At 54.2% G+C, this 12,328-nt stretch overlaps 5 protein-coding genes across 5 annotated transcripts in view; all 5 read right to left on the reverse strand.

Moving 5' to 3' along the window:
• Nucleotides 1–184, reverse strand: part of VTJ04DRAFT_9137 (uncharacterized protein) — a gene marked incomplete at both ends in the record, with an annotated part of 813 nt that extends 629 nt beyond the window's left edge. Inside the window, one exon of the mRNA XM_069367651.1 lies at nucleotides 16–184. Within this exon, the coding sequence (XP_069215958.1) occupies nucleotides 16–184 (169 nt within the window). The remainder of the gene's footprint in view (nucleotides 1–15) is intronic.
• A 36-nt stretch (nucleotides 185–220) lies between these two features.
• VTJ04DRAFT_9138 (uncharacterized protein) lies at nucleotides 221–526 on the reverse strand (the record flags this gene model as incomplete). The annotated part of the gene is made up of 1 exon (XM_069367652.1): nucleotides 221–526. The coding sequence occupies one exon, from the start codon at nucleotides 524–526 to the stop codon at nucleotides 221–223; it is 306 nt and encodes a 101-aa protein (XP_069215959.1).
• A 73-nt stretch (nucleotides 527–599) lies between these two features.
• On the reverse strand, nucleotides 600–944 carry VTJ04DRAFT_9139 (uncharacterized protein; the record flags this gene model as incomplete). Its single annotated transcript, XM_069367653.1, has 1 exon — nucleotides 600–944. The coding sequence occupies one exon, from the start codon at nucleotides 942–944 to the stop codon at nucleotides 600–602; it is 345 nt and encodes a 114-aa protein (XP_069215960.1).
• Nucleotides 945–1,276: 332 nt separating this feature from the next.
• VTJ04DRAFT_9140 (uncharacterized protein) lies at nucleotides 1,277–3,565 on the reverse strand (the record flags this gene model as incomplete). The annotated part of the gene is made up of 1 exon (XM_069367655.1): nucleotides 1,277–3,565. One exon carries the CDS (start codon nucleotides 3,563–3,565, stop codon nucleotides 1,277–1,279), a length of 2,289 nt encoding a protein of 762 aa, XP_069215961.1.
• A 4,317-nt stretch (nucleotides 3,566–7,882) lies between these two features.
• Nucleotides 7,883–8,128, reverse strand: VTJ04DRAFT_9141 (uncharacterized protein; the record flags this gene model as incomplete). Its single annotated transcript, XM_069367656.1, has 1 exon — nucleotides 7,883–8,128. The coding sequence occupies one exon, from the start codon at nucleotides 8,126–8,128 to the stop codon at nucleotides 7,883–7,885; it is 246 nt and encodes an 81-aa protein (XP_069215962.1).
• Between the last annotated feature and the right edge of the window lie 4,200 nt (nucleotides 8,129–12,328).

The following is a 12,328-nucleotide window of genomic DNA, read 5'->3' on the forward strand; positions in this document are numbered from 1 at the left end:
AAAAAAAAAACTTACCGCTCATACACTCAGCCATGCATCCGTCCGCGAGGACCTGCGTCTGTCTGTCTGTCTGTCTGTCTCTCTGTAGGTACTTGTGTCTATCGTGCCATATGTCATGCGCCCATGTTGTTTTGTTTTTTCCAAAAACCGACCAATGCTCCCGTACACCATACCCATGCTCCATGCCCTGATGCTGTTGCGAACAAAAACAAAACTAGGACTAACAATGGGGGGGAAGACAGTCTGGGTAATGAAGAAGATAGGGAAAAGACAACGACCTGTGAAGAAAAATAAAAAGCAAAGTAAGCAAAAACCCAGATGCAGCTATCCCAAATACTAACCCCCCAGAGTCAGTAATGCATGGCGTGTGAGTGTCATGGTAAATAGTAAGTGTCGATGTTGGTGGTGGTGAATCAAGTTGATGAAAGCTGCACAGTCTATCATGTCCATGATCCCAGTTCCCCAACCTGCCCGTATCTGCTGACATTCTTTCCCATAGAAAAAGAAAACATCCAAAAAAAACCATACTCCGTATGTCCAAATATCAATTCGTCATAAACTTCGTGAAACCCCGGGCATGAGAAACAAGAAAAAAAACATTAATAAACCAAGAAAGAAGGAAACGGGAAGAAAACCAAGACGTCATGATCTTCCCAGACGCAAATGGTGTGCCGCCAGGACAGCCGTGGTTTGTTGACATGAGGTTGCGTAATAAAAAGTTTGTACCGAGTAAGGGTGACGTCGAGAATCGAAGGCAGGAAAAAATTTCGACTTTGGGATGTGTTTGTGCACGTCAGAGCGTGTTTGCTCCTGCGTGTGCATATCCGATCACCGAGGTCATCTGCCGGACAAAAAAGTATAAAAAATATCCTGGCTGATGCTTGTCTGATGCTTGCATCCATCGGTCGATCAGCAGACTTAGCCCGGCCCTCAGGTGACGTCATGAGTCTGGTTGCCAAGTGGCCCCACAGCTCAGAGCCGAGGGCAGCCCAGAGACGGAGATCGCCAGACCCCACTCGCAAACCCCCGAAGCTGCTGGAGCTGCCAGCCGCGGGCTCCATGCCAAGGGTTCCCACACAGTCTCTCCCCACCGACCAAGCCACTGCACGCTGCGTCGGTCAGGACCGAGACAATCACGCAGAGGGGCCATTCGCTGTCGTCGGTTTGCAGGGAGGATACTCCGCCTGGCGCGACCTCAACGACGACATGCAGGAGTCCTTTGCGCTGGGGATCGGTTGCGAAGAGAGTCAATTGGGAACATGGAAATTCCCTCGACTCATGTCGACGAGTGGTGGTGCTGGGCAGCCCCACGCTTGCGGTGTTTCCCGGGAACCTCATGGTCAGGATGGCAGACCCGGTAGTGGCGGGTGAGGGCGTCGGCGCGACTGAAGGTCTTCTCATCGGTGCAGAGATCGCAGCGGGCCTTCTTTTTGCGCGCATTGTGGATGGTGTCTTCGTGCCTGGTCAGGTCGTAAGGCCGGGAGAAGATGGTGTTGCAGGGCTTGCCCGTGCTGGGGTTGATGCGGTAGCACTTGTGCGGCCCTGCCTGCGAGCCGATGATCGGTCCTGTCGCGCCGGCCGCGGCAAGGTCGGCCCTCCGCGCACCGCCCAAGCCGTGAGCTTGCCGGTGCCCCTCGCGCTTGTGCTTCTGGAGGTCGGCTGGCGTGTCGAACCGGAGTGTACAACCGTGATATGTGCAAGTGTAGGTGCCACCGTCGGCGCTGACGTCAATTGGTCGTTGCACCGTCGACTCGGTCGGTCTTGAGCCCATGACAGGCACAGAAGTTTGAGGCCGCCCGACGAACGAGAACTGCTGCTGCTGGGGCTGCTGCTGGGGCTGCTGCTGCGGTTGTTGTGTCCGCGTAGGCATGGTGGACTGGCCCAAGAAGTTGGGGAAGGACCGGTTACCCATGGGGAGGCCATGGAACATCTGGCCACCTTGCGAGACAGCAGCCTTGCCCAGATCCGCACCGTAGCCGCCGGTGAAGGTCCTCTGCTGTGGCTGTTGCTGTGGCTGAGGCTGCGATGGCGGGAAGAGCGGGAAGTTGGCAGGCTCCCCTGGCGTCTCGTTGAATGCAAGTAAGGCATCCTTAGGTGAGATGGTTTGCGGCTCCGAGGTGTCGGCGCCGCGCACTATTTGCTGCATTGCGTGTTGCATCGCCTCCGCGTCAGCGATCGCCTTGTTGTGCTCCCGAACCTGCTGAGCCGATGGGAAACGCACGGCAGGCTGGTCCAGCGTCGACGGCGGGTAGCCCGACATCGGGAGAGGAGCCAGTGGCGAATCGTGGTGGAAGGGCGACCTGTCGTGTGGTGTCCCCGCCGAAATAGGAGAGTTCACAGCCGACAGATGCGCGCTGTTGGCAGCCTGTAACCTCTGGTGGAAAACATCGTTTGTCGTCGGCGGGAGGGTCACGGGCTGGCTCGGGGGCTGGGTGGTTGCTGCCGAGGTGTTGATGAAGCCGGCATCGTAGAGTTCGTCCGAGTAGGCGTCGGTCATTGTGCGTTCGAGTTTCGGGATGGCAGGAGCTAGAGGGGCTGCTTCATCGAGTGGTGAGTGGGATGTGCCGGAGAAGTATGACAACAAGAGATCGAGGTCGGCTTTGAGCTCACCACTAGTAGTATTTCTCTTGCGCTCCGCCTCTCCTGGTTCTCCCACGGTCGATGGAGTGGCGGGCGACCCAGTCGAGGAGGCCATCGAACTTGCCACCGAGACGGGATGTGACCGAACAGGGCGGTCCAGCCCCTGGGTGGTCAATAGGCCACCTGGCAATTGGCCCTTCCGCTGTCTCGGCACGGGCGCTCCTGCGTACGAATATGATGGCAGGCCGTTTTGGCTGGCGTCGCTGGTCGGGAAGTTGGAATAGTAGTCGTGCTGCTGAGTGGTGCTCGGATATGGCTTGGCGGCAAGGTGGTAGTTGGCCATGTTGGGATCGCTAAAAGCGTGGAAAGATTCGCCGGTGGCGTCGCTGACGGCGATGTGCGGGTTTGTGATGTTTTGTGCGAATGGAGAAACGGGCCCGTTGGAACCCATAGATGACCGAGAGGAATCGCGCTGGTGATGTGTGTTGAATGGAGCGGCGGCGGCGCAACCAGACCTGGGCGTCAACTGGCCATTACTCCTCCAGGTTTCCGCTTGCATCATGTCGGTGTTCCCAAACATGGGCTCGGGGCAGGAAGCCGTGGGCTGGTCGCTTTGTTCCGTCGAGACGGTGAACAAAGACGCTTCGCTGAGGATGGGGGTTGGGAAGGTGTCGAAGGCCGACAAAGGCGACGTCTCGAGGCTCGAGGGATGCGACAGGACGGAGTGGGTCGAGGAGGGCGAGGACGACGCACTCTTGAGAAAGTCGATATCGAAGTCGATGTCGTCGGGGTGGTAGAAAGCGCTGGGAGCGCCAGAATCCAACCACGACGAACCCGTGTGGTCTTGGTGGTGATAATGCTGCTGATGATCCAACTTGAACGGGGCGAGCTGGAATGTCTGCGACTGCTCCGGATGTTGTTGGTGATGAGGTTGATGTTGATGATAGAAATTGCCAGTGTGGTGGATGGCAACCATGTTGTCCATGGGCAAGGGGAGTTGACTATCTTGTAAGGTTGGTTGTTGGCTGGTGGCAAATTTGACCCTGAGGCCAGGAAGCCCCTCCTCTTCTTATAATGAAAAAAAGGAAGGATCGAAATCCAGAGCTCGAGGTTTGATTCCAAGATTGATTGGATAATCCCTGGCTTGAGAGAGGGTGACTCTGAACCGGATAGGATGGATGTGGGTTGGGGGGGGTGCCTTCGTGATGTCACCCCCCCCTTCCGGGTTGGAAGGGATGTAGAACCTCGAGGGTGGAGGGGCGTGTACAAGTCGCCTATTTGAACAGTGTGGGTATCTGCCCAGGATCTCGGGTTGCTTGACCGGGGTTCATGACCCTGCCGGGCTGAGCATCCCAGTCCACACTCCACTTCAACAAGCTGAGGGAGCACCAAACGACAGGTACAGAACTGCACAAGCAGGATTATACAGCACAACTGCGGCCAGTACACCAGAAATGTTGTTTCGGGAACATGCTCGATCTCCCCAGAAACTTCTGATGCGCAGCCATCGGCCCAATGACGTCCCAGTTTGGATCGACACATGAATCGGCACATGGTCAACACTGGCCAGAAGTATCAGGTTGTCTGTGTTTGTTCTGGACTTGGCACATCTATACAGAGCGACCTATCCATGCAAACCTCACCCGACTCGAATCCTACTACATAGTACTAGTACTACTACGTAGCGTGTTCGCTGCTTTGCGACGTCTCCAAGGTCCCGCAATATGTCCGCAGCCAAGCCTCGATGCATCTCTTCGTCCTACTCCGTACTGCATTCACTTCAATCGATATCCCACATCTGCACCGCACAGTATTACTACTTGACGTTTTTCACAAGTATGAAAAAGGATAAAATTTGCAGTTTGGTTCGGTTCTTCGGCAGCTACGGGACACCCGATGATGCAGTAGTGAGAAAATCAAGGTTCTGACCGTTGGGGTCCCAGATGGCAGGTCTTGGCAGACGAGCACAGCCACCGGCACTGCAAGATCCCAAAACCCCAGCCAAGCCGCCCTGCCCGCCCGCAACGCAAACGAGCAACCGGACCCATCTCCGAGGAGAGATCTAGGACATAGTATGCAAGGTACAGACAACACATTGACGCTAGAATGTTGGGCTGCCGCCAACGCTGATTCCCAACCAAATAGCGTTTTGGTTGTCCTAAGGGTTGATTACTCGTCTGGGCGACCGACGCATTGCGTATCTGGTGTTGTAGAATAGCTGGCCCGTGTTTTTCCGGAGACTCCGGCCACCTCCGATACTTCCCGTCCATGGCCTGCAGCGGACCGTTTACCTCATTCAAGCCATCATGGCCTGTGGCTGGTGGACCGCTTGCTCTGCTCAGCCCACATCGATAACGTCTTGCATTGCGCAACGACTGACGCAAAACGTCGTCCAATCCGGCTATGGAAATAGGTATCTACCTTTTGCATCCACAGCACTTGTTGTCCGATTCGAGGCTTTCAATGCGTAAGGGCATACTTGGAGATAGTAAGATGCTGAGCCAGAAGTCTACGTCAGCATCCTCAGCTAGACAAGGTGTGGCGCATTTCGAATCGACATGGACTTTGCTCGTGGCTTGACGACCTTCAGCTGTCATGGACATGCACCTCGAGGACGGCATACCACAAAAGCCCCGTCTTCCACCCTGCTTGGGAGGCCTTATTACGGAGTAGACATGGTCTCCATCGACCGTTTCAACCCTATCGAGATTTTTTCGACCGGTTGGGTAAAAGTGAACTGCCCATTGGCTCACAATCGACCGTTGTCACGAGAGGACCAAGCCAGCGGAAACGTCCAAGAGGGAAAACGGTCTCGTGATAGGTCAGATCACATGACTGCAGCCGCCTGACATCAGCCAAGCATGGGACATGCGGGACCCCACCACCTGATGCTCGTAACTCCGGTTTCCGCTCCGGACTGACATAGCCTTAGAAACAGAGGGAATGACTCGGACAGGAGAATAGTGCTTCTAGCAACAATGACTGAAGCGATGTCTCTTGAATTTTTCGTTGAGGTTGACGTGTCTGCCTTGCACTGCTTTATCCGAGAAAGAGCGAAGCCCGTGAACACAGCGAAACTGTCTCCTTGGCAAACGGTCGGACTTCGGGTGGATGCGGCTCAACCGATGGTCCCGGCCCGTCTTTTTACCTGGACCATTACTGCGCCTTTGAAGGTACGTCAACCAGTCCGCTGCCTACAGGAAATTTTTTTTCTGCTTTGAAATCAATTACGACCTTGACTCGAACCAAGACTGACCGAACCGATTCGAATGTACGGTACGAGCTGTCCTTTGCTTCGATGTCTCCCACCCACAGTCCGACGAGAACACAGCCTTCAAAGGCTGGGACCGAACAGTCTGCCAGACATTAAGTATTGAATGTCACTTGAGATGGGTGTGACCCGGCTCAAAAAGTTCAGACTGTACATCCGCCAGCGCGCAGTCTGATTCGCTGCCCATCGAGCAAGCCCCCCAACAGGCAAAAACCCCTGGGACGCAAGGCCCGCGGACCAGGTACCTCCCTCCTTGACACGGCTTGTGCACGGGAAAGGTGAGAAAAATGCGGGGGAGGCTTGGTCTACAGCATGGGAGCTGGTCTCGCCGACCCGTTAGGTCCACCACCCACACACTTTGCGGAGTCAGGTACCTTAGCTGGATAGGTGTCTGCCCTCGAACAAACTCCCCATACCTCACACGTCTTGCGTGACTTCGGGCACACATACCAAGAGCCGAGCAAATCCGAAAGTTCGTCAGTCCTAGAAGAAGGTCCAGACTTTGCGCAATGCTGCGCAGACAGGCTGGAACTTCGATCTCCAGACCTTGGCATCCGATCCTTCGTCCAAAAACTGGACAAAAGTGTACCTAGACGTAAACACCGTCATTCATAAGCATCGAACAAAACACTTTACGTATAACGTCGGCGTCGGCGGCGCCTAGCATGCGCCTATCAGATCTGATCGGCGGCTGTTTCGACCTTGTTTTTCAGGCCTTGGTGTTGATCCCGGCAGGCTAGCTGCCTTGCAAACCCACCCAAAAACCCACATGCCGATGGCCGACGAGCGGACGCGGACGACACCGTCCCATTAGCGCACGCTGATCTACATCCACCCCTCCCCCTCTTCGTTACCCCACGGTCTCCCAACCTGCTGGGTTGATCCCTCCGAATCTGGGATCCGGACGTCGATCCCAACTGGCTGCCTTGACATGCCAGCCCGGCTTACGTATGTACGACAAGGTAGAACGACGTAAGGCGACGACACATGAGTAGTGACGAAGGTGTTGTAAGGCTGGGGACTTGATTGTCTGGATAACTTGGCCTTTGAGACTTTGTCCAACGATACAGTACCGCTTGAGATTTGCGGCCTCCAGCTGGAGGAGAGGGGAATTGAGAAACTGAGGATGGTTATCGATCTTGATTGATACTGGCTGCACTGAATTTCCATATGATGGCGACTGTAGACGGAAATCTGTGAGTCAAGTTTTGGTTATTGGCCAGGTCAATGTTCTAGCCCGCAACTTAAGGTTTGCTCTGATGTGTCTAGACTATGCAAGTGTCTATGCGAAACACAACCTTACCCTACCTAGTGTAGAGTGCATGTAAAGGAAGAGACCTCCTAGATCTAAGGTGTGGCTAGATCCACACAACGGCATGCACTCCACGTGTCGAAATCGCCGTCAAACATCAGCTTGTCTGACACAGCTGAGTCGTACATACACGAGCAGCTCCATGGAGGGAGTAGGACCCAACAACCCCAACGGTTGTGGACTATACGAGAAGCTTCAACAAGCTTCAACGAACATGTCGAAGCCTGTTTCTAGCCGTATGCATTGCAGTAGCACACAGTAGCTTTGCATTTCAACAATTCTCGATCTTTTTTGCCCTTTTCAGAATACCTATGTGCAACAAGCTCAACAACAAGATCTCACCTATGCTACCTGCCTGCCTGCTGCAAGATGCCCGGACAACACAGCAGCCAACCCACATGCAACCCCGAACCGTTTCTTGTCAAACAAGTGAATGCATCTCCCTCTTCTTTCCTGGCCAATCATCCGCCCCATGTGTTCACTGAGCAGAATCGTAAACCCCTGTCGAGCTGGGCTGTGCCACCCCGGTGCAGGTTGCAGACGCCCTTTCCGCTTTTCCGTGCCGGCAGATCGCATCCCCCCCCCCCTCCCCCCCCGGCGAGCCCTCAACTCTTGGCTATGCAGGTCGCCCATCACGGACAAGTCCCCCGCCCAATCAAGAATCACGGCTCAACATGCCCAGAAAAGGCCCAAACCATGATGGGGAACATGTTCCCCAATCAGGAGGCGCCGTGCAGGGCCTGGTTCGCAAGCCTATCGGCGGCCCCGGTCCAGCCCCCAGTCCAGGTCTCGGGCGGGGTGGAGGTGGGTGGATCCTGACCCGAGCTCCTGGGACCTATCGCGCCTCCCATCCACTTTCGACCGTTGGAGGAGGGGGTCCATTTTCCCTTCGGGTTCGGTTTGAAGCACACTCGAGCGAGATTCTCCATCCACCATGTTACATCGAGCCGGCCGGGGCGGGCCATGAGGTGGCTTTGACAGATTTCCCCAAAATGCTATTGTGCATGCTTTCAGTTGTCAGGGTGCGTTACGACGCTGATCTGTAGTAATAGTGTAGAAGTAAGGCCAACAAAAAAAAAAAAAAGATGCCGAATCAATCCCGCTCGGATCATGTCGGCATTGGTGCGCGACAAGACGACACCATCGACAAGCGAGACAAGCGACGGACGCATCTCCGGAGCCAACCACAAACCTGGATAGCCGCACGTACACACACAGTCGGCACACACGGTCAACTGCTAGGTACGGAGTACACTATTGTATGCCACGGATCTGTAGACATCGCAAACTCCGCCTTCTTTCGCTCGTCGGTGTCTGAGACGGGAATGCGTTTCTAGCCTTTTTTTAGGCCGGCACGGAAGAGCACATACAGACATACCTACTGGACGTAGTAGGCGCGTACGTACGTCATTTGTGAGACCATGTTTGAGCGTTGGCCATGTGAAGGTTCCGGAATGGGCAAACGGGCAAGACAGGGCTGGCACAGCTGAGCGAGCTGAGCATAAGGCTGGTCCAGCCTCACAGCCCTTACCAGCCACACAGCCCCCCAGGCCGCTTGGACGGTGCCAACAGCCCGAGGACTGCCGGATTGGTGGCTTTCCTGAGTTACCTCTCCTTAAGTATTCCTCCGCGGACCGAGGAGGTGGTAAAAAGTGGCTAACTATCACGAGCCGCATGCTGTGCTTATTTGTGAAGCTAAAGTGCATAAGCTATTCCATGCCTACCTGAAGTTGGGAGGCATCGCGGTCTGTCTTACCTACATGAAAGGCCTCGCATTGGGCTGGGTCTGGTCAGGTGAGCGATCAAGCCTTCCGTGTTGTACATCCTTTTGATGGCATGGCACGACTGCGATTCGGCCGGCTATGCGATCACGCAACGCCTCGCTTCGCGTTTCTCAGCGAACCGATGGTTGTTAAGAGCGCGTTCATGCTGTTTGCTCGCGTGCTCGCTCACGCGCAAATAGCAACACCCAAGATGAAAAATGTTGCGACTGCTACGTACGTCATGATACAGGGTTGCGCATGTAACGTCATACGCACAGACCAGGCGCTGAAAAGGTTGGCGCTCGCTATGTCGGATTTGCACACTGCCCGGCTACTACTCTGTCTGCAGAATACTCCGTACATGCGCACCTGTCAGGAGACAGGAGGACACTGAATGATGAGAGCTTGATACTTGGACAAAGCTTTCACACACCGAGTCTCTATACTTGGGTGTTCGAGGATGTAGAAATCAGCTTCCCTCAAAGGCAGTCCAACAAAACTTTGTCAACTACCCAGATGTTGTGTGAAACACTCTGGAGACCTGTGGTTGGACAAGCCTGACTCATGCTCCACATCTTGTGTAAGTCTATCTGTGTCAAGCCCACTTCCCACAAAAGCAAAAAGCATTCACGTGCCAATTAACTTGGTATGTACACTAGTGTGCACCAGATTTCCATCTTCACGAATACCAGTTGAGGACACCGAGGAGAAACATCAACCACAGACCCCCTCGCCGACGCCGGCGCTCTCGAAGGTACGTACATACTGTACGTCAGGGAACCCAATTAATTGAAAATTTTGTCTGTGCCTCACGAGTTGTTGAACATGTCACCAATGAGTTCCTTTCCCAACTCATCCTAGACAAAATATTTCCCCAGGCACGTCCATCCCCTGGTATAGTGTAGCGTCGCCCCGGAGAAAATCGATCAAAGCTCTGCGCGCTAATGCAGGTCAAACACCACGCAAAAAATCACTACAGAGTACAACAACAAAGTGAGATCCTGTTGGTTCTGTCGCCGAGTCTAGACACAACTGAACGCACACAAGACCCCTCTTTTTCCCCAACTTGGCAGTGGGTCTAAAAATGGGCTGCCGCAGAGCTTGGCCGTCCTGGTTGGCGCAAGCAGAATTTGAGACGTGTGCGCTAGTACAATTTCGGAAATCAGACACGCGGGTCTGATCTGAGACGGGGAATTCGGAACACGCCGATGATCTGCATCCACGGACTGTGGAAGTAGTTACGCTGGCAGGGTGGAGGGGTGAGACAAAATGGGACACACGAGCAGGGGGGAGGGGGTGGGCTGTGCTGCTGCTGCTGCTGCTGCTGCCGGAGCTCCGCCCGGGTTGGTGTTGATGACTTGTGATGAGATCATCTGGAAGTATGTTGTTGGACAACAATGATGATGATGATGATGATGATGACGATGCAAATGAGAGTTAGGTAATGAGTGAGGGAGCAAGAGGGAGGGAAAGGTTGGCTTGCATTGCATTGCAAAATCTCTGTCAACACCTGAGTTCTGGATTTGTGAGGTGCAGTGCGGGATGACCAATTCGCGGTGTTTTGCTGTTTTGGTTCTTGCTTCTTCCATCTTGGAAGGTTACACAGCATGAACGGGTTTTTCTTCTAGAATCCTACCCTCCAGATCTGTGGCGGCAGGCATCTTCGATGCCTCGTCGGTATCGATATCGGTGATGGAACAGTTCACAGGAAACAGTGACCACCGACAAAGTCCGTGCTTTGAAGTTCTCAAGGCCGTCAGTCTCGGAAATAGGGCTTCCAGGCCCCAAACCAACCACGGAGGAAACTCGGATGGTGGGGGCTTGGTGTAATGCAGCACCTGCATCCTCCCACGGGTCGCCGACACTTCCATGTCGAGTTCATCATCTCCGACCCTGCCGACGACAGGAAGTTTGGTAGGTTGTCATCACCCCCGAGGCCGGAGATGCGTTTGCGAGTAACGCATGGGCCTTCATATATTTCGTCTTGTTGGTTCGTTACTTATTTTTGGTTCAGCTGATATCCGACCGACATCGCGGATGAGATACCGCTCTGGGAATGAACGAATTGGCGAGGACTGACAGTTGCAAAAAGGGGGTTCCGGGGAAAGGGACGCTTCACGTCCAATACGCGGCGCACGCGCTGCTTAAAACGGGTGACTTATATACGATTACTCACACCCTTTGCGAGATCTTACACAATGCGCCCAAGGTTGCAAGCGAGGCCGGCTTCGCTCTCGGATATTCGCGGGGGGGATCGAATACGACCTTGACACAATCCAGATCCTCGGCCCGCGCACCTCGTATTGTTGCAGAGCTCTCAACAAGACTTTGACTCATTGAGTCCAACAAAGCTGTATGGCTGTATGGTTCCTCAACCAAACGGTTCCGAGATCGCTAGTTTGATGGCTTTCTTCAACGCTGCAGCCAAAAGTGGTGGCCTGCAGATGTTGTTGACTTTTACGCCAACGCCCCTTGATGAATGCACGTCCGACCGTCCTACACAACACCAAGAAAATAGCTGTGTCAAGATATTCTCTTATTCGGCCACCCCCTATTCCGCCCATCAAGACAAAACACTGTCCAGGACCTTTTACCGACAAGTTTCGGTCTGCCGGATGCAAGCCTTGGCTATCCGGATGTCACGGGACAGGACGGCTTTGCAAGGCGGTCATGATTCATCATATTGCTAAGAACCAGACGTTGTGTCGTGTAATTGTGTAATCCGGCCTGTCACGAGGATAGGGCCCAGCCAAAATCACCATACTCTGTAATCCTCGATAAGCGCAAGGCAAAGCAACAATGGACATTTCCAAGCCTTGCTTAACCCAATCTTCCACAACCTTCTGGCATCACCGCCATCAAAAACAACCCCAACCCATTCCCCAGAGCCTTGCATGACAGCCTCCCACCCTTCCAGAGATCACACTCCCTGTGTACTCAAACAGTGTACGTACATGCTAAACGCCTCTCCCCTATCCTATGGTCCTACCTTCCTACTCCCTACTGCGTGCTGCAAGTCAACACCAGTCCCGCCGCCACTTGGTACATACTATACCTTTAGCTACCCTCCCTACATACACACATTGGCAAGGGCGGATGTGTCCTAACCCCCGTTCGGCCGGCGTGTGGCAAATTCCCCTGCTGCCACCAGCACCCAAACCACCCAACCCACCAACCACACAGCGTGCCAATGTGACGGGTCCATGTCCGGGTCAGCGGCTTTTTTGCCATTTGCCATGCGGGAAAGAATGGCGGCGGGCGGTATGTATGTTTTGAGATGAAGAGAGACATTCATCACACGCAGCTAGCTGAACCGCATTGCTGGGACGGCCTCTGTTTGGACAATTCCCCGCCTAGTCCCTAGCCTCTCACGTGGGGCCCCTAACTGATCACATCGTTAGC

The sequence above is a fragment of the Mycothermus thermophilus genome (assembly GCF_041956435.1).
Source record: "Mycothermus thermophilus strain CBS 625.91 unplaced genomic scaffold VTJ04scaffold_6, whole genome shotgun sequence".
NCBI classification, from domain to species: domain Eukaryota; kingdom Fungi; phylum Ascomycota; class Sordariomycetes; order Sordariales; family Chaetomiaceae; genus Mycothermus; species Mycothermus thermophilus.